Source organism: Poromitra crassiceps (genome assembly GCF_964638095.1).
Source record: "Poromitra crassiceps genome assembly, chromosome: 9".
Taxonomy (NCBI): Eukaryota; Metazoa; Chordata; class Actinopteri; order Beryciformes; family Melamphaidae; genus Poromitra; species Poromitra crassiceps.
The window spans coordinates 46,621,369-46,641,671 of record NC_139630.1 but is presented as its reverse complement, the minus strand read 5'-3'; the positions used below and the strand labels follow the sequence as shown (position 1 = coordinate 46,641,671).

The window sequence follows — 20,303 nt, the reverse complement described above, 5'->3', positions numbered from 1 at the left end:
GCCCATTTGCGTCTGACTAGATTTTCCGCCATTTTGCATTTTGTCCAAAACAGTTTTTTTGCCATTTCTCCTTGAAATTTTGTCCAATCTTCACCAAACCAACGCACACATCATGTGGGGACTGTCCTGCACAACACTGATTTGGAAGTTTTTGAAAAAAACGCACCGTTGCCATATAATCGACTTCCAACTTTCTGTGGGTGGGGCCTATTTCACAAAGATCGTCCGATGCTAACCAAACTTGGTACAGGTGTGGAGGGATGTACTCTGAGCCTATATCAGAAGTATTTTGTCATTTCGCCTTTAGGGGGCGCTATAGCAGCATTCAGTGCCTGTCCCTTCGAAATTGTTTTATTTTGAAGGGCGGCAGGAAGTGCGGATTCATTCTCATTATGGCCAGCCTTCCTTCTTGTATGACACTTGACACTTCTGAGTTGATTTCAGAAGAGATAGTGTCATTTGGCGTGTAGGGGGCGCTATTGTTTGCCTATGGGGGGCGCTACAGCAACGTATCTCCGCAACCGTAACTCGTAGAGACTCACGAATGGCGGCGTTGGAATCGGGGTGGAAAATTAAGGGGGGCAACACTCACGGATGGCGGCGTAGGACTCGGGGTGGAAAATTAAGGGGGGCAAGGCCCGGAATATATCTGCCACAAAGTTCGGCGCGTAATAACTCCCACATCTTTCACAAGACATAGACATGCCATACCTCAAAATGAGCGGCTCATTGAGGACATGCTCTGACTTGGCAAAGGGTTTTGTCAAGTGGTTTGGCCGCTATTCGCGAGCTAATCTGACGCTTCGGTCATGCTGCTGCATGTGGACAGGTGAAAACTGCTCTGCTCTCCTTTCATAGATGCTCCTGTCACACTCAGAGACTCCATCCATCCACCTCCAGCTCACAAGCCAGCAGTCTTGATCTGGGGACGTTAAGTCCAAACTCCTGAACTCCACCGGCCCAGGCTCCACCAGTTTCAAAGGGTTGTGTTGAAGGTGGGGACTGGGACTTTTCCAATGGGAAACACCCACGTCCCAGGTGTCTGGAAGGCAGCATTAGTCCCCCTAATTGCATGGGCAGGGACCTTGCAAGCCAGGCGGTGCATGGCGAGGACGCAAGCACAATTACATTTTCGGTAGGAAATGTAAACCTTCTAGTTTATGTTGTTACTCTATGTGAGTGTGTGTTGCTTTATGATGGCCCTACCTACAGTATGATGTCATAGTACTGCCCACCTCACGTCATTGCCTCTGAACTGTGCCACGTATGTCTTTTATACTCAGGTGCGGTGGCCGACGCCCAGCTATTCCAGCCTGATGAAGACCCAGTGTGGTTGAAACGCGCGTAGCGTTTTGTTTGCCCGTGTACCCCTTTGAAGATATATTCTGTCTGTAACACTGCTGTGTACACGAATATATTACTTCGGGATTAAATACTACTTTTGTAAAATTCAAGGAGCTCCCTTCTCAATTTTGTTTAGTACTATCTGAATTGTAAACCCCTGTCAGCTGATGCTTCGCCCAAGCTATACAAATATGCCAATATACAGTATTTCTAACTCCTGTTTGAACCGTGTCTGGGATGAAGACACAAAGGCGACGCAGGAGTTTTTACTCCAGGAGGCCGATCTTCATCGTCTGCTCCCACATCGGAGCTCATGGAAACAGGGGAACAACAATGGAGGGGGAAACGTACATGCTCGCTCAAAGCGCATCACACACAAGCAGAGAAAATGCACCGCAGCAAAGCACGACGTGGGAGCTGACAGCAACAGAGCAAAGCCTCCGGAGAATAGCCTCCAGCTCTGTGAAGACACACAGAGGAATGCTACAGAAGAGAGCCGCTTCAACCCACCGGCTGTCTCAACAGTCAGGATGTGCATCAATTTAAAAACAAGTGATTCAAAATGGGTGATAACACAAAATGAAAACAATAGGGTAGTATCAGACAGACATCGTTTTTGTCTGTTGTGCATTATAACTAAAGTAACTAGCCTGTTTTGAAAATGTAAGCAGTAGTAAAAAGTAAAAGTAAAAAGTTGTCAGAAAAATAAATAGCTGAAAATCCTACTTAAGTACAGTAACAAAGTATTTGTACTTAGCTACTTCCCATCTCTGGAATTCATTCATTCATTCATTCATTCATTCATTCAGAGGTACTCATTCATAGATTGTCTCCACAGGGACACATCCTCTCTGAGTAGTCCTTTGGACCGGTGTTAAAGCATAAATGCTTCTCATGTAGGCCTTTGATGTCTTCATGTCATCAACTTGCATCAAGCCATTAGATGAAATGCTGCTGCTCCTCCATCTCCTGCATTCGATGTGCACAGATGAAGTGGAAGTGGAGCGTCTGTGCGCTCGTTTGCACTATTCAGTGGATGTGCTTCAGTGGCACTAAAAACATACAGAGGTGATTTATTGATTAGGAATAAAGAAACACCCTGCAAATCAACAGGGAGCTGATTTGGCAGAGGGGTGCAGATGACACTAACGGCTTTTAGAGCGCCGCCGTAGATCATGGTGGAGTCACAGAGAGAGAGGATGCAGAGCAGGGGAGAGGAGGGGAACACAGGGAGAGGGGGAGAAGAAGGGAGAACGGAAAATGGCTGGGTGAGTTCATTCTGGGTGGGATCGGTGAGTTTCATTCAATCCAAACAGACGGAGAGAGAGAAACCTATAAGCCTTCAGAGAGCACTGGCATTCTATTGCACTCTTAGTTTGTTCAGATATATACGCTCACCAACGCACAAAGTCCTGTCAGATTCAATGCCCAGAGAAAAGTGAAGAGTGCAAACTGTGCTATAACCAGCATTATGACCTTTATGCTATAGTATAGGTGATGTAACAGCAATAGACATCGTTGCGTGGAGCCCCAAGCGCCGAGAGGAGGCAGTTATAATGTTGTATAGGCAGAATTATGTACACCGCTCTCCTGCTGATGAGCGTTGCGCGGGATAATTTGCTGTTTTATCGCTGTGAAATGTCCTCATGAATAATGCGAAATGATTATAAACGATGTCAGGAACAGCGCCTCGGAGGGACAGACAGCGAATGGCTGACACAATAAGTGTTTGAAGTGTGTGTTATAATGCTGGAGCACACGCAACCGCACACAACAAGGTGGATGAGAAAGATGGGAATCAAACAGCAAGCCAGAGGAGATACCTGGAGGATCAACTGTTCCTGACATCCTCGTCCTCCTCCTCCTCTTCTCTAAAGGTGTGAGATGCTCATGCCAGAGAGGTTATTCCCACCGACATATTCACACCTGTTGTGAATTTTAACTTCATCGAACTATCTAGCAAACTCACCCATAACCTATAAATTGACACAGTTGCCCTGCTCTATCTACTTGGTTCAATCTGGCCCAATCTCTCATATCCTGTGACCCATGTCTTTTCCTGTACTGAGACTGCTACTCCTTAGAACACAACATCCTAATAAGTGCATTTCTTTATCTGTCTGTATTGTACTCTTACATTAGAAGAACATCATACAGTAACAGCTCCTCTATTTTGGCTGTATTTAAGCCCTGACCTGTGCCATGCATGGCCAGTTGAGGAAACATTGTACCAGCCTTAAGCTATACACTGTATTTCTCTGCTTGCAAGCTACAATACATTAATCTGAGACCAATCTCTGACTCCAGAATCTTTATTCAAGTATTTTACATCAACACCTCATCGCCAGAGCAATGAGTTACAATTGTCGCGGCCAAATCCGTTGTTTTGTTTATATCGTGTTGCCACGGTGAGTAAGAGTGGCGCTTATGAGGTCACGCAGATGCAGAAGCCTTGAAGAAGTGTTTTCCGGGGTTAAGGCGGTCTCTCAGATAGGGCTTTCACACCGGCAGGGCTCCGTGCCGGTCCGGTTCCCGAACCCAAATTTGAACCGGCCGGCGCGTTCAGACCGGAAAAAAAAATTGGTTCGGAACCTGAAAAGTTGGTTCTCAGCGGAACCAAAAAATTGTTGGTTTTTCCTTGCGAACCGTGACATCATCAGTGGCCGTGTCTCATTCTAGTTTGTGAAGACGAGCAGGAAGGAGAAGGCAGCGACAACATGGAGAAAAAGCATTTGCAGTGGTCTGCTGAGGAAACCAAATGTTTAGTGGCGATTTGGGCATGTACCGAATTTCAACAAAAGCTACAAACAGTACAAGAAAGAGCAAGTTGTATGCCGAACTTGCGGAAGAGATGGCCAAGGCTGGGTTCACTCGAACGCCAGACCAAATAATGAATCAACTTAAAAAACTGAAGGACTACAGAATAACATCCTCCCACTTTGGTTCCGCTTAAACTGGCGTGAATGCAGGCTGGTTCGCCAGAAAGAACCAAGGTTCTGAGACTCCACAACAGAGCCAGAGCCCGAACCAGAACCATGTCTGTCTGAAAGTGGTAAGAGAGTCTCTATCTGTTTCAGAGGCTCGCTCGCGGATGCTGGAATGGGCTGGTGAAGCCGCGTGTCATCCATGAACTATGGATGTATATTTCCCTCTTTCCTGATGGACTTTGTCCACACTAGCCGATGCTGGAAGCCCCCAGACAAGCGAGTGCATAATGATATTAACAATAGGTTGAGGCCACGTCTCGTCATAGACGCTGGTTTAGCTGGCTCAGCCTGGCAGGGGGCGTGGTCAGGGTGGGGTAAAAACCCCCGTTCTATCCATTCAGCAAAGTTAGAATTTAGCTGATAGACCAGCCCAGGCAGACACGATCGGGGATTTAACCACCGCAGTAAACGCACATCTGAGCAGACGTCTTGTGTTCTGCTCTAGAACCCCCAAACATGTAGTTTAGAGCCGCAGCACCGTCTTTTGGTGAGTCAGCCCATGAGATATATGGGCGGTTTTACCCCACTCGCGCGCCAGCCGTTTTACACATTTTGTGGGCGTTCCCTGACATGCGGACTGTCTCTATAACGATGCCCAGGGCTTGCAACACTGTCTATAATTGGGTGCAACAGAGGACAGCAACAAAAGAGCGGTAAAAACAACAGAGTCAGGACAGCAACAAAAGTGACATTTTGAAAAGCTCTGCAGGGTGGCTCAGTGGTAGAGCTGTCGCCTCACAGCTAGAAGGTCCTCGGTTCGATTCCCACCTGGGACGCTGTGCCCGTCCGCATGTCCTCGAGTGCCCACCGCCTGGGTGGGGTCGTCAAAAGGGCCTTTCTGTGTGGAGTTTGCATGTTCTCTCCGTGCCCCTTAGGAACCCCTTACCAAAACATGTAATATCCTGGTCGCTGAAGTGGTGGTCGTTCGGGGCGCCTGTTCGGAGGGAGGGGAACTCGTTGGAATAGCGTGAACCTCCCACGTGCTATGTCCTACCGGTGAAGCTTCCCCTGTCAGGTGAAAAGAAGCGGCTGGCTACTGCCCATGTCTCGGAGGAAGCATGGAGCCAGTTTTGGCTCTCCCCAGATCGACAGAGGGTGGAGCAGCAACCAGGATAAATACATTAAAAAGAGGCACTAATGGGGGATAAAAATGGGATAGAAAATCGTGGAAAAAAAATATACAAAAAAAGAAAAAAAGAAAAGCTGTGCAGTGTAGAGGAGCTGAGCCGCTGGTATTTCAGGATATTAAAGTTTGAGATGAGAAGTGGCAGGGCTATTAAAAAACTGTCCACAAAGCATCAATCTGCACGCCCCCACTGTGCTGATAAATGGAGGTGGATCTGTCGGCTCGCCTGCAGGAAGTTCTCCTCCGGCTTTCCATCAGTATTTTCTCAGCAACTCTTTGGGTTTTCATCCAACACAAAAGCCCTGCGGCGCCCCCTTCTGAGCGCTGACTGACAGAGACTAGATGACAGGCGCCTTGGTCCAGCACCAAGGACAGAGGGCTTGTGTGTGAGAAGGTGAAGAATTACCGTACTGATGAATGTCATGCAATGCAAAATATACTGATTTGTGTGCGTGTGTGTGTGTGTGTGTGTGTGTGTGTGTGTGTGTGTATGTGTGTGTGTGTGTAGGTGAGTGTGTGTGTGTGGAGGTTAAGATGGGACAGAGGAGTTGCATATACTTAGCATACAATGAATATATGTAGGGTATAATGAATACAGTTTTGAGTTTATCATGTTTGATATCAACCTTCACTTCTCTTTCACTGTGCATTATCTCCAGAGTCTTTCAGTGGTTCTCAAACTTTTTCACGTCAAGGACCCCTTAAAGGCACTAAATGCGATATTCAACACTGCTAGATGCCCACAAAAGACTATTATAATATCTAGTGAGACAGGCGAGTTATAATGTTGAGACCAGTGAAAGAAGCCACGCCCCCTCTCTGTGTTGTGAAAACACGCTTTATTGATTCAAGCCTGCTGGAGCGTCGGGCCGAGGCTGCTGCTTCGTTTCTGGATTTAGCTATTTTCCGCGTTTATAAATGGACAGAGAGTGACCCAGCGAGGCTTGACAGCATATACTGGATTAAACCGTGACTGTGACTGTGAAAATAAAGTGGCCATGGCTGTGAAAATAAGCTTAGTCTCTGTTTGTATCGCGGTTTGGGACTGTGTATTTCCTGCTTCTTGTTTACAGTGTGGTATGCCGGCTGTGTCGCTTGCTCTGCATGTCTCGATGGCAGACGAGTGGGCAAGACACTGAACCCCGAATTGCTCCCAATGGCTGCGCCAGTACCCTGCGTGGCAGCTTGCCGCCTTCGGTGTGTGAATGGGTGAATGTAGGCACATTGTAAAGCGCTTTGGATAAAAGTGCTATATAAATGCAGTCCATTTACCATTTACATTTCATACATATTCTCAGAATAATTTAGTAGCTCCAGGTGATGAGAATCAGGTGTGTGGAGCCGGAAGCAAACATAATATGTTAAACATCTAGAGACAAAAGCAAAACAGTTGAATGGGTGAGTGTCAACTAATAAGCTGTTGAGATGTTACAAATACTCTGTAGACTCTTTGTAGGCGGACTATCCAAATAAAGTGCTACAGTATATACCATCTGACCTGTTCTTTATGTACCAAGTCCTAATACAGTAGATGTTATGTAACACTCGTGGGATGCACTACAGTTACCATTAACCAACTTTTCTTGTTTTCCTTGGGTTTCTTCAAATCTCACTTTCTCTCAGTTTAATTGCAGAGGCTACAAGAAGATGCATTCTCAGCATAATTTCGACAGACAAAAACAAAACCAGGAGTGCGTGTGTGCGTGCGCACACACACACACACACACACACACACAGACACACACACACACACACACACACACACACACACACACACACACACACACACACACACACACACTTAACATGCATTATAATGATGGATTTAGGGCTCTGGATGAATAGACAGTCTCAGTGGAAATCAATACCACCCACAGATTATTCCACAAATTATTCTGCAAATATGTAACAAGCCAGCCAACCACAGAGGGATAGCCAATATCATAACAAAGGAAAGCCTGGTGGGCAGGGGGTCGTTTCATACAGTGCTTACTAAATTTCTAATAACCTCTTAAAGCCTATTTATTGTGAACCATGAATATATGATGTTTTGGATTCTAGGCTGTAACTCCAGCTATGTGATGTTTTTCATTCGAATTTGAAAGGGTTGAAAGTTTCACATCCCTAAGGCCCATAAAACCCACTCAAAACCCACTGTATATTTGAAAACATCCATGAGTGCTGGTGGGAAAATGGACAAGTTTCTCTCTCCATCGCTGAAAAGCTGACTCTTTGGAAAGACAAGTATGATTTCATCTGATTCAGATGTGTCCTATATACAGATTCATATACACAGGTCTCTGATTCAGATGTGTCCTATATACAGATTCATATACGCAGGTCTCTGCTGTCCTTTTCACACTTTGACAATTCAGCTTGCGAACTAATGATTTTGGGCACAGGTTTATTCAAAACCTTGGCCTCGTTGTACGGGTAATTCCCATCGGTATGATGGAACGATTGATTTTCTCCTTTTCATGTCTTTCTTCTGTGGCATTGTCTTTAAATACAGATGCGTTCCTTTCATTTTTGCTTCGGCTGACAGCATACCCAGACCAATCTGGGAACCCAGAGTCTATCAGTCTGACGACTCATAAGACCCTGGGACAGACGGCTGTTCAGGGTTTTCGGTGTAGAGCAGATGTCCGCGCAGCCGTGCCAAGACTTCTGCCTCCGTGCGCCGCGGTCATTGTTTAACAGTCCGATTGACGTGAGAATACAGTGGAGTTGATCAATCGCAAATTTTTTTAGGTGTTTTAGGTCCAGACTTTTTGCTAATCTCTACAAACAGATAATTGCATATGAGACGTCGTCGGACTGTAAACAATGTCTGCTCTATACCGGAAACCCTAAAATATCGTCCGTTTGGCCCAGATTGTGCCCAGACTGAATTTGCAACATCTCTTTGTGACATTAATTGGATAAAAAGATAATAAAAGATAAAAGATGCTAAATCTGAAATGGCCGGCTACATAAAAAAAACTGCTTTCTACTCAACTCACCAACAAGTCACTCTCTGCCTTGTTCATTGCACTGAAACTTTGCACAAACCCTTGCTACAGCAATGTGTGCATGCAATATACCCGCTGAATAAGTGTCCAAATGTTCATGTCATTCTGGGCAATACTCTTCTGTTTTAGCATTTCAGTCTGAAATATGGAATATCTTTCAATAATATTTATGACTAAAAGGCTAAAAGTAATCTCATGTGTAAGAAATGACTGTTCTACATTGAAGTAGAAATTTAAATAATTAACTTGTTGGTTTTGGATTTATTTAGCTTCAAGAGTGCATTTTTGTTCTTGTGTGACCCTCAACACAGGCTTTGAGAATCCCGGGCCACTTACTGATACTTATGCTTAAATTAACCCACTCATATTCTGGTTTATTTCAAGAAAAACATTTCGGCTAGTGGAAATTCTAATTGGCTGGTAACTTTAAAATCTAGCAGCCATATTGGCAGGTGGTGAAAAAAGTTAATTTCAAGCCCTGCAGGGAGAGCAGGTGGTGACATAAGAGTGAGTGAGGAAAAGGATCAAATATTGGTGGTTAAGACTGAATAATGACATCACAATTGTTCATTTAAAATGAGTTATTCCTCTAAACCTGGCTTCAAATGCCCCAAATTTTTCGTGCTGGCGCCATTCAGCCCTCAGCAAAATCTGGTAGCGAGGAAATTTTTTTGTGGCCCTCTCTATCATCAAAGTCGCCCATCCATGGGTTACGGCATGACAATATTTGTTCGGCCCCCGGCAACAATCTGGGTTTCTCATGTGGCCCCCCATGAAAAATAGTTGCCCACCCCTGGTATAGTGGAATGTGTATGGAACACACATGGCATACCCATGTGACGTCTGTTGACAAATTGTTCTTGATCGTGCGTCTTTGTGTGTCAGTGTCTGGCCAATGTACTGCCTGCTCCTTTGCATTAAGCTCTGTTGCCCCGAACACGCTGTCCACGCTACTCCATGTCACGCGTGTCCTCTGCATACTAGTGACAGAGTGATGCTGCATCAGCTGGACAGTTTGAGGCCACATCCATGCATGAGCTGGATGCACTGAGCGACTAAACTCACAAGACGCCCTGGTAGTGCCATTTCCTGTCAAGACCCCTTAAAAACTTGAGCAGATAAATGGCTTGAGTCAACAAATAATTGCGTCAAATACCATTCCAAGCAACAGCGTTGTAGTAGCCTAATTACATTTTTTGTCAATTATGCATTAACCGGTGCATTTCGCGTCACCCGGCGGAGTTTCTGCTGGCAAATTCATTTACTTAAAGGGATGCTCCACTTTTTTGGGAGTTTAGCTCATTTGCCACATCCCCCCCACATACCAAGATACAGCTGTTAGAAATCTGCCAAAACACACATCTCACTGCGCCAAAATACATGTTGTGCTTCAGGTACTCACCACACAATGAAATATTAATCCAAAATGCACATAATCTCGTCTTTTTGGAAGGAATAGAGGCACTACTTTCCAAACATAGCCGCCGACCTCTTTTCCTTCCAAAAAAACAGATTATGTGCATTTTGGATTAATATTTCATCATGTGGTGAGTACCCGAAGCACAACATGTATTTTGGCGCCATGTGTTTTGGCGGATTTTTAACAGCTGTACCATTACCCTCCATTCTATGGCGATACTAACGAACTTCACGGCTGTAGCTCACTGTAAACTGCGCAGACAGTGCCAGTAAGGCATGGCGTATCATGGTGTATTATGTGGGGGGGATGTGGCAAATGAGCTAAACTCCCGAAAAAGTGGAGGATCCCTTTAAACCGCCGACATTGTAATGATACAAAGCTGTTTGAAAATCATCAAAATATTCCTTTAGACTGTCCACAGATCCTTCATTCCCCAAGAAGTGCTAACGTTGATCTGCCTACAAATCCTCTGCACCCACATCAATAAGGCTCAATCATACTTTCCAGTCTTGCTGCACCACTTCAGCTGCCAGATCAGAATACTTCAACATATTCCCCTCATAAGCCTCTTCAATTGCATCTTCCCACTGTGAGCGGTTACATTTGAGCTGACTATTTCCTTTTGGATTAAGCTGTTTTCCTAAATCCACTTCCATAATATCAATCTCACCTGCCCCAAGCTGCCCGACAACATGACGGACTAACGACTTCCCTCCCAAACCTTTCTCCCTCACTCACAAACTTAGCTATACGTTCTCCCATCTGTTCACTGATCATGTGAACAACAATGCACACTTGCACGTGTTTTCACCTGCATATCTGTCAATGAATATACTATATCTTTATTTCTATTGCTACATGATTGTAATCATTGACATTTTGCTACATTTGTTTTTATCTTCAGCACTATATTTCTTTTTTAATCGACATCATTTTCTCTGCTGCGGCGATGAACCAATTTCCAATATATACAAAGTTGATCTAACCCAATGTAATCTCTAGATGATGTCATGAGGATATGGAATATGGAATGATGTCCAAGTTTCACTCACTTCCTGAAGGTCGGTATGGACCCATGTAAGGATCGTCCGGGGGACGTCCCGGACGCGTGGCTTTGTCCTGACAGTAAGCTGTCCGTCTCCGTCTCGAAGGCAAACGTCCCGTCGCGGTCGTCAGGAGCATCACAGCAGAACTCCCCGTCGTTCCACACCCCCACCGTGCCATCCATGCTCTGGTATCTGATCTCTATGGAAACGCTGGTCTGCAACAGGATGGCAGATCGATGACAATGAGCTTATAGTATCGATAAACAGTGAGAGAAACACTGTTCTTTCACACTGGTCAGGGTGTGATTATTTAGCCTTAGAGCATTTGGAGGAAAGATCATTGCAGTACATGTAGGATTTTCTCTTCGTGTTTAACCCATTGATACCTGATGCAGCATTTGCGTGTATATCCCTCATTTGTGTTGATGGTTCCAATAATAAATCCAAGTAGTTGGAATCGTAAATCCAACCTGAAAACTCCAAAATGTCAAGGTGCAAAGGACAATGCAGATCCTTGAAGCTACTCCCATTTGTGTGTTTATTTGTGTATTAGAACAAAAGTGGATCATAACTCAACTGATAAGCTATGCCATTATTGAACACTCTGTGAAGGTAATTTTGACATTATTGTAATAATGCTTTTTTTTGTGTGGGTTCAAGTATGCATTTAGACTTATCCATTTATGTTTGGGTGATTTTTCTTCTTTTGTTTTATTGTTTTAGTTGCTGCAAACACATTGCCCCTTGGGGAAATTAATAGTAAATGGGGGGGGGGGGGGGGGGGGGGGATCTCAATTCAATGAGCTTTATTGGCATGGAAGTTAATCAGAATCAGAAGTAATGCTGTTACAACTGGTCCCCTATATAGAGTTACGATAGTTTATAAATTATATATGGACTCTATAGGATGTCAACGTGTCAGATACACAGTATAGAATTGAGAGTTGATCAAATATTTCAAGATCAGGACCTGTTATGCATGTTACCTTTGTGACAGGATGCAACATAATGCTGCCCTTCATGAAGATAATGCATTTTCATCTTGGAAAGTTTCCCAAAGGGAGGAATCTTTTTCACAGTGGAGGAGGAAGTTCATTTCTGTTTCTCCTCCCCCGTCAGACATGCTCCTCTCTCTCTCTCTGGGTGGCCTTTTTACATCATCCTTTTTCTAGAGCAAACTGGTGGCCTTTATTTGGTCAGGATTTGTCTTCCCCTTGTACAGCATCTCTGATGGAATCGAGACACATCTTCTATTTGGGGCCAAATAGCAATTTCGTTTTTCTTCATTTTTCCAGTGTTCCAAATACAGATCTTTTGACAGAGTGATAATTAGCTTTTTATATTTGAAGCAGTGCCGATGGGTAGCCTACTTGGTTGTAAGGCTCGCCATCAGCTAAATGAGGGGGCTGTCCTCAGGGTTCAGCTCTTGAACCTGTGATGCTTTGAAGCGCTCTCTCCTGACTTGAACACACACATAGTACAGTACTGCATTACATATGGCACTACTATGACAGGATATTATTTATAAGCCAAACCTGGAGTGCAATGGTCCAAAGAAATCACAGAACAAGCGACATTTTAGACTTACATTCATGCCACGTTTATAGCAACTCGTTTGATTATGTTGAGAAAAATGGTTTCAATATAGGCTGCATAATGGTACTATTAATCATATTTTGTCACTGGTGGTTGAGAGGGGAATTCATTTTGACACTAACTGCTTAGTTTAATCCAAGCCGAAACATGGGTGACAACACACTTTGTCTTTGGTGTCTTCTGGGGACCAGTGTTTGGACAAATATAATCCCTCCGAAGATGACCTGATCTTTATTACATGGCGACCAATTTATTTTACTGACAAAGATGGATGAGGAGAAATATACATGCAGGCTTCTCTCTCTCTCTCTCTTTCTCTCTCTCTCTCTCTTCCGTCCAACCGCACATTGCATTGACGGTGGACCCTATGGAGTTAAGAACGTTACTATAGCAACCCCAGCAGTGCAGAGTTGTAAGTAAAACTCAAAGGTGAAATTGGGTTGAGTATTTCCATTGCCTTACTTGGTGGGGGTAGGAAGAACGTATAGTAGGCTACTTCAAATCCTTGTATTAGTGTGTGTGTGTGTGTGTGTGTGTGTGTGTGTGTGTGTGTGTGTGTGCGTGTGTGTGCGTGTGTGTGTGTGCGTGTGTGTGCGCGTGTGTGTGTGTGCGTGTGTGTGTGTGTGTGCGTGTGTGTGCGCGTGTGTGCGTGCCCTAGGGCCCCCTCCATGCTGTGTGTGTGTGTATATATCATCTCAGTAACATCACATCTGCAGTGCTCTCCGAGCTCCGCTAACCTCATTCTGCACCCCAGGGTGCTTTAAACCTCATACACACGACTTCTCTTTCACACATCCTGTGCTCTCATTTCCACACGCTGCATCCTCCAAGACCACCATGTGAACTCCCAGATGACAAAAACGGTCGGCATAGCGGGTGGACCCCGTTAAAATCGTATGATGCACACTTGCAGTTGATTATCCTGCTTATACCATGGTCATTTGACAACAATATCAAATAAAAAGCATTCGCGAATTTTTGGTACAAGTTTAGCAATCAAAATCGAAAGTTTTTCACGAGCCATAACTCTGTTTAGCTAGCAACACTTGGGAAACGACTAATACCTGGAATAAGCATTAGCATCCCGTCAGCTTCTCATGCAATGGAAACGTTGTTTGGTGTTCCAGTAAATAGGACAAACCTTGGATACGAGACGAGTTTGGTGCAGGGAAGCTAGTCTGCTCAGCTCATAGAAGCTGAGGTAGCAAGTTGAACAAACGTTTACTGTGCTGTTTTGATTAAACAGCTGTGCAGGTTGGGGAGCGGATGAATTGACAACATGTGATTAGACTTGAGCCGGACTACGTGTGCATTATACGCTTTTAATGCACACCTGCCGGCCAATCAGAAACGAGTATTCACCCAGACCATGGTATACATTTGATTCTGTTTGCAAGAAGAACAGCAAGCCTCTAATGTGCTGATGTGTCAGATTTCCATCAGCTCCTTGTTGATCTGTGCATGTCTGAAAGGACATTTCTCTACCATTTAAATGGCTTGTGAAAGACTTTAGCACTACTGTAGCAGAAATTCCCTTTCAAGTTCCGTTGTTCCCTTATGGTAAGATGTATCATTTTACAACAATAGACTATTTGCAGTTTTTGTTATTGAGTGTTTTGCTAGTTCTTAGTTGGACTTCTTTGTTCTAAATTGTCTCTTAACCCTACAGTGAGGGTGTGTGTCAGGCCTTGCTAAGTGCATGCTAGCAGTAACATTAAACTGTAGCAGTGAGCTAATAGCTGATTTGATTTGATTGCATTAATTGCCAAGATGCACACAGCTGGCAAGCATGTACTGTAAGCACTAAGCTAGTTTTTTGTTTTGTTGTTCTTTTAAATGTAATGTTCGGCTTTTACATTAATTTACTCGGCGATGTGCCCGAGATTCATACACAAATTCAAACCTGGTGCAGTTGGGTCATAGCGACAGTAGTTGTTGAGGCGGGGAGAGCCTTAAGGACCTTACACATCGGGGGTGTTTTTTTTCGTGCGATTAATTTGCACGTCAATAATATTTTCCGAATCTATATCAGTCAATTGTCAGAAATTTGCTTCCGACGTATACACATCTGTTGCCGTGAGTGACAGGTGCGTCAAATTAATTAATTGTGTGCTGTATATTCGCATCGCTCTTGGTGTGTAACATCCTTTACTCATTCAATTTCCTCCATGAATCTGAACCTTCTGGTCACAAGCCCACACGTGTCCCCCTGCAGGCTGCGGCGCCCCCTGTAGGCTGGGGCGCCCCGGGCCTGAGAGCAGTGCTCAGCTTTACCTTTATGGAGGTGTTGTTGTCGTCGATGAGTGTATCGGTCAGCTCCAGATGTCCCTCCTCAGCCACCTTCTGAAGCACCATGCGGAAAGTCCCCACCAGCCTGGAGGCAAACAACAGAAGAGGACAACACTCTTCAACAGAAATCAATGCAATCAATACTTTTTTTTTGCCCTTTCCCCCGACTTCTGACTCCCCTCTCTGTCCTCTCTGAGTAAATGTAAAGCCTCGTCACCTTGGTATAGCTCTACAATTCCCTGCTCACAAAACCATCTCGTAACACTCATATGGAACATTATTTTTATTCAGCGATAGTGACTCTTCTCCACCACCACCCCGCCTTGTGTGTAGGTGAGTGTGTCTCGGTGACCATCATGAATCGACTGGTGAGTGCATGTGTGTGTGTGTGTGTGTGTGTGTGTGTGTGTGTGTGTGTGTGTGTGTGTGTGTGTGTGTGTGTGTGTGTGCTCTGGGTGCTGATGGAGATGTGTTGTGTTGTGTTGTGACAGACAGTGAGAGGGTGCCATTAAATAAATTGAATGGTGTATGGAGTTGTAAAACGACACACGCACGTGCACGCACGCACGTAAGCACACACACACACACACACACACACACACACACACACACACACACACACACACACACACACACACACACACACACACACACACACACACACACCATTCTTAATAATAATAATACACTTTATTTATATAGCACCTTTCAAAATATATAGTTACAAAGTGCTGTACAATAAAAACAGGGCCCATTTGGCACAGATAAAAAAATAAGAGAAACAAACACCATAAAGACTAAATGTAAAACATAAGAGGATAGAGAGCATGAAATTAATGAATATACCGTAAATTCCGGACTATAAGCCGCGGCTTTTTCCCCGTTTTTTGGCCTTCTTTGGCCCCTGCGGCTTATATAACGGTGCGGCTTATCTATGGATTTTTTCAGAAAAAAAAAAAAAAAAACTGAATTCTCTCTTCTTTAGCACTCTTTCTAACTATAAATCCACTTCTGTTTTAATTTCCTCTCTTGCCCTCTTTTCACCACACCGCGGACACTGTGTGCACTGTAAAAAAAAACACAGGTGGTGTTGTGTTATGTTGTTTTGTTGAAATGTTAATAAATGGGAGCTTCCTCAAACAGCCATCTCTTTCCCGACAATCCCCTCTGTGCACGAACCCTTACATATGGTAATTAAACATTAAAACACAATTAAAAAAAAAAAAAAAAACATTAAAACACCCGCAGCTTATAGTCCGGTGCGGCTTATATATGTAACAAACAGTCAATTTTGCAGGTGCGGCTTATAGTCCGGTGCGGCTTATAGTGCGGAATTTACGGTAATATGAGAGTTAAGAAAAGGTAAAACCCAACATAAAAGAGGGGGCTCAGATAAAATTAGTAAATGCTTTCCCGGTAGAAATAGGTTTTAAGTTGGGACTTAAAAGAAGCCCAATATGACATGACACCGAGTGGCTGTGTAGAGCATTTGAAAGTGGATTTATCATACTTTTCCCTGGCAGAAAACTAAATCTGAGAACAAATTATCTTTAAATTGTCCTGGTGGGGGAATGCCTCCTATCTGGCACTCTCAAACTCACAAAACAAATGCTAACAATTACTTGAAAATAGCCCACTATATGATTCATATCTCCAAATATTATAGCTCATTCTCCACACACTTTCAGCACATTTCAGCACCAGGGAGCAATTTCCAATCAGCTCTGTTGAGTTTTTATCGCTGCCCCGGAGGAGAAGCAGCTAAATGGATAACAAACATCACAGCATTCATCCAGCTCACTGGATTAAATGCTCCTTTTTCTTTGCTTCCTGAAATGGGTTATTTGTATTTAGCTGAAGAAAAAAGTTCTCAGTTGTTTTAATTTGAAAGCAAAGCCAAAGACAGAGGCTTGGTGGCAAATACTTTTTTCATAATAACAAACAGAATTAGCTTTTCTGAACAATATTTTTTATGAGCTTTTTGATAGCAGATGTGAAGATATGGCAATATTACGGCAACCCTTTGTGTATTATATGGAAAAGCTCCCATCATACCAGATTGATTGTACCTCTATAGTTTTCCTGTATTGAGGATGTGTTCAACCTATGATCCTTGAAGAGTGATGTCGCCCTGAGTGTCTCAATGTTTTTTTGTTTTTTTGTGTGTCTTTTGTTTTTGTGTGTCTTTTTTTATGAGGACAGTGTCCATTTGATTGTAATTTTGATTTGTTTATTATTTGCTCTATTGTGGATTGTTGTCATTTGTTGGTCGTATGCTGTCTGCTATTGTGTTTGGATTTGAAAAAGCAAAATAAAATATTAAAAAAGTAAACTGTAGAAGCAACAGAATTTCTTGACAAACAATAATTTAATCCAGTTTAAAACCCAGTCCTTGTTGGTGCATCCCAACCTTAAGTGTACTTTTACAAAATGATTGCTTGAAATTTTGCCTAATTTGGAACATTCAAGCCACCTTCAACCTTCAAACCACTGCTTCCATAAAAGTCTCAATTTGGAGCATGAACTATTGAATAATGAATATCAGGTAGCATTTGTTTTACAAGGGGAGACTCCCTCTGGAATTTGTTGTCTCGTATAAGATCTTCATCTGTGGCAGTGGCACCCAAGGGTCCTTCAGAATTTAGTGGGAAGAAACCTGGTACAGTCCCCATTCAAACAGCCAATTAGAGTTGAATAATTTAGCGAGTTTCCCCCCAAACAGTGTATTGCTAGCAGAGCAATCAGTCACACACAAAGAACGTGCAGCGTAGCGCACACTGAACACACAGCGCATGTCAGCCCCACGATAATGATCACTGCCACACACACACATGCACACACACACAGACACGCACGCATGAGCACGCGCACACAGACACACACACACACACACACACACACACACACATACACACACACACAATGATTCAGATTGCAAATAAGGCTGTCTGTGGAAATACGTGGTATAATGCTGTATGATATTACATTATTTTAGAGCAACAAGAAAATCACAAAAGACAACAGGCACACACTCACGAGGCTTGATATGAGTCCACAGGGAGAGAAACTATCTGATAAAACTAGCTGATAGCTGAAAGGGTACACAATGACCATGTGACATGCACGCGCGCACACACACACGCACACACGCACACGCACACACACACACACACACACACACACACACACACACACACACACACTCAGAGAGTACAAATCCTTGGGGATCACTGCTAATGATGTGAGCTGCCCAACATGACTAGTTTTATGGGAAGTGACAAGCAGAGGAGACAATGTGGTTCCACTGGGATCTGGGCTGAGATCATCAACATCACACACACACACACACACGCACACACACGCACACGCACACACACACACACACACACACAATCCACATTATGTACAGCACCACCAATAACTAAGATTAATAGCAACAGCAGTAGCTCCTTATCAATGAGCCAATAAAGAGAGAGTAAACTGTTCATCACACCAACCCTCTATGACTCTCTCCCTTCCTGTGTGTTCTCTCTCTCTCTCTCTCTCTCTCTCTGCCCTCTCCTATATCTCTTGCTCGTTTTCAACCAGCGATGATGAATGCAATCTCCAGTGGAAGGTGAGGCTGCATTAGTCAGCACAGAGATAAGAACTCTATAATGAGGTAAATAAAGTGAGGCTGCATCAGTCAGCACAGAGATAACAACAACTCATTGAGGTAAATGCACACGGCCCGAACTTTGCTGCACTTTGAATCTTGGTTATGAATGAATCTGCTGCCCCTCCGGCTCTGACAGATGCTGTGTCTGTGGAGGTGCACGTCTAGGTCTGGGTATTGTTTAAGAAAGTACGATATACAGTACAGTACCCCAGTACAGAGTACTTCATTTAATACCTTTTTCTCTCTCTCTCTTTTGTGTAGATCTGTGTAAAAAAAAGGATTGACTGCAGGTATCGTTTGATTGGAGAAGTTTCAATACTACTTCTTTCAGTTGACACCTTAAAGGTATGGAGTACTGCTACGCTCTACTGTATGCACTGTATCTCACTCGTCCCCGCGGAGCGACGCCACGCCGCTCAAATCTACCGGTTTGATGTGGTTTCCATATTCACTGCTTTGTGCAAAGCCTTCTGGGCAATATCACAGACAATATTACCCTGGACAATATGCTCCACTCTTTCTTTTGCCACACAATGGTGGTCAATATGTCCGGCGCTGCTCATAGAGAAGCCATTTAGAAAAATGGTTTGTCCCGTTCAGGCATTGTACAGCGGCTGGATAATTGAGCCGAGCGGGGCCATATCATGTTCTGTCTCACTTTTTAGCACTTCAAAAGGTGCCATCCATTATTGATTATTAGTCCATTATTGATTATACTTCTGCAAACAATTGACTTTCATCTGCTCCATAATTCACAGCTCCCTTCCCTTTCAATCAGCATGATTTCCCCCGGCTAAGCTTAGAGTTGACTTGATGACGGCGAGAACTCCGAGGCTCAGGTGAGGCTGTGAGAAGAGAGCAAAACTTTGAAATGTAAAATGTTTTTTTTTTCTGGCGCAGTTATGGAGCCAGCTGTCGTCGTATCAGGACCGCACTAATCCATGAAGGCTGACAGTAATTCAACTGGAGAAAAGGGGGATTTTACACCTGTCACATTTATAATTTGGCTTTTGATTGGTGTAGCAAAAGCTTCTGCCGTGCATAGATAGCACCATGTTGATGAAGAGGTATGACACACCCCCTCCGACACATGCACATGCACACACACACACACACACACACACACACACACACACACACACACACATGCGCACACACGGCGCACACACATACACAAACACACACACACACACACACACACACACACACACACACACACACACACACACACACACACACACACACACACACACTCACACACACACACTCTACTTTTTGAATACTAATTTTGAGTTATTCCAGTTACATAAGGTTCAGTTATTACCGAGCTTTCACATAACTCAAGGGCTAAGAATTGTTGGAATAGTTCAAACTTGACTTTGATGACAGCAACAACATCCACACGCACACACACGCACACACACACACGCACACATACGCACACAGACACACGCACACACAGACACGCACACGCACACACACACACACACACACAGAATTTAACTAAACTTTATCATTAGTTGTGGGTGGCAAAAGTGAATGAGTGTCGCTCTTCCCTCCCTCAGCAAACTGTGGATTTGCCCTGGAGCAAAAACTACTCCTCCTAAATATGAATTACCTCCCTAACTTTTCTGTCAAAATACTCTTTTCATGAGACGGGCAAAAAGATGGAGAAGCACATTCCTGAAGCGACTTCAACTGAATCAGGTAAGAAAATGCCAGGACATGGGCGAGAACGTAATGCCAGGACATGGGCGAGAACGTAATGCCAGGACATGGGCGAGAATGTAATGCCAGGACATGGGCGAGAACGTAATGCCAGGACA

At 44.0% G+C, this 20,303-nt stretch overlaps 1 protein-coding gene across 1 annotated transcript in view; it reads right to left on the bottom strand.

Annotated features, from left to right (window-relative positions):
- otofa (otoferlin a) overlaps positions 1–20,303 on the bottom strand; it is a gene marked incomplete at both ends in the record, with an annotated part of 119,659 nt that overhangs the window by 68,043 nt on the left and 31,313 nt on the right. Inside the window, 2 exons of the mRNA XM_083643261.1 lie at positions 10,941–11,149; positions 14,805–14,904. Coding sequence (XP_083499387.1) covers positions 10,941–11,149; positions 14,805–14,904 — 309 coding nt within the window. The remainder of the gene's footprint in view (positions 1–10,940; positions 11,150–14,804; positions 14,905–20,303) is intronic.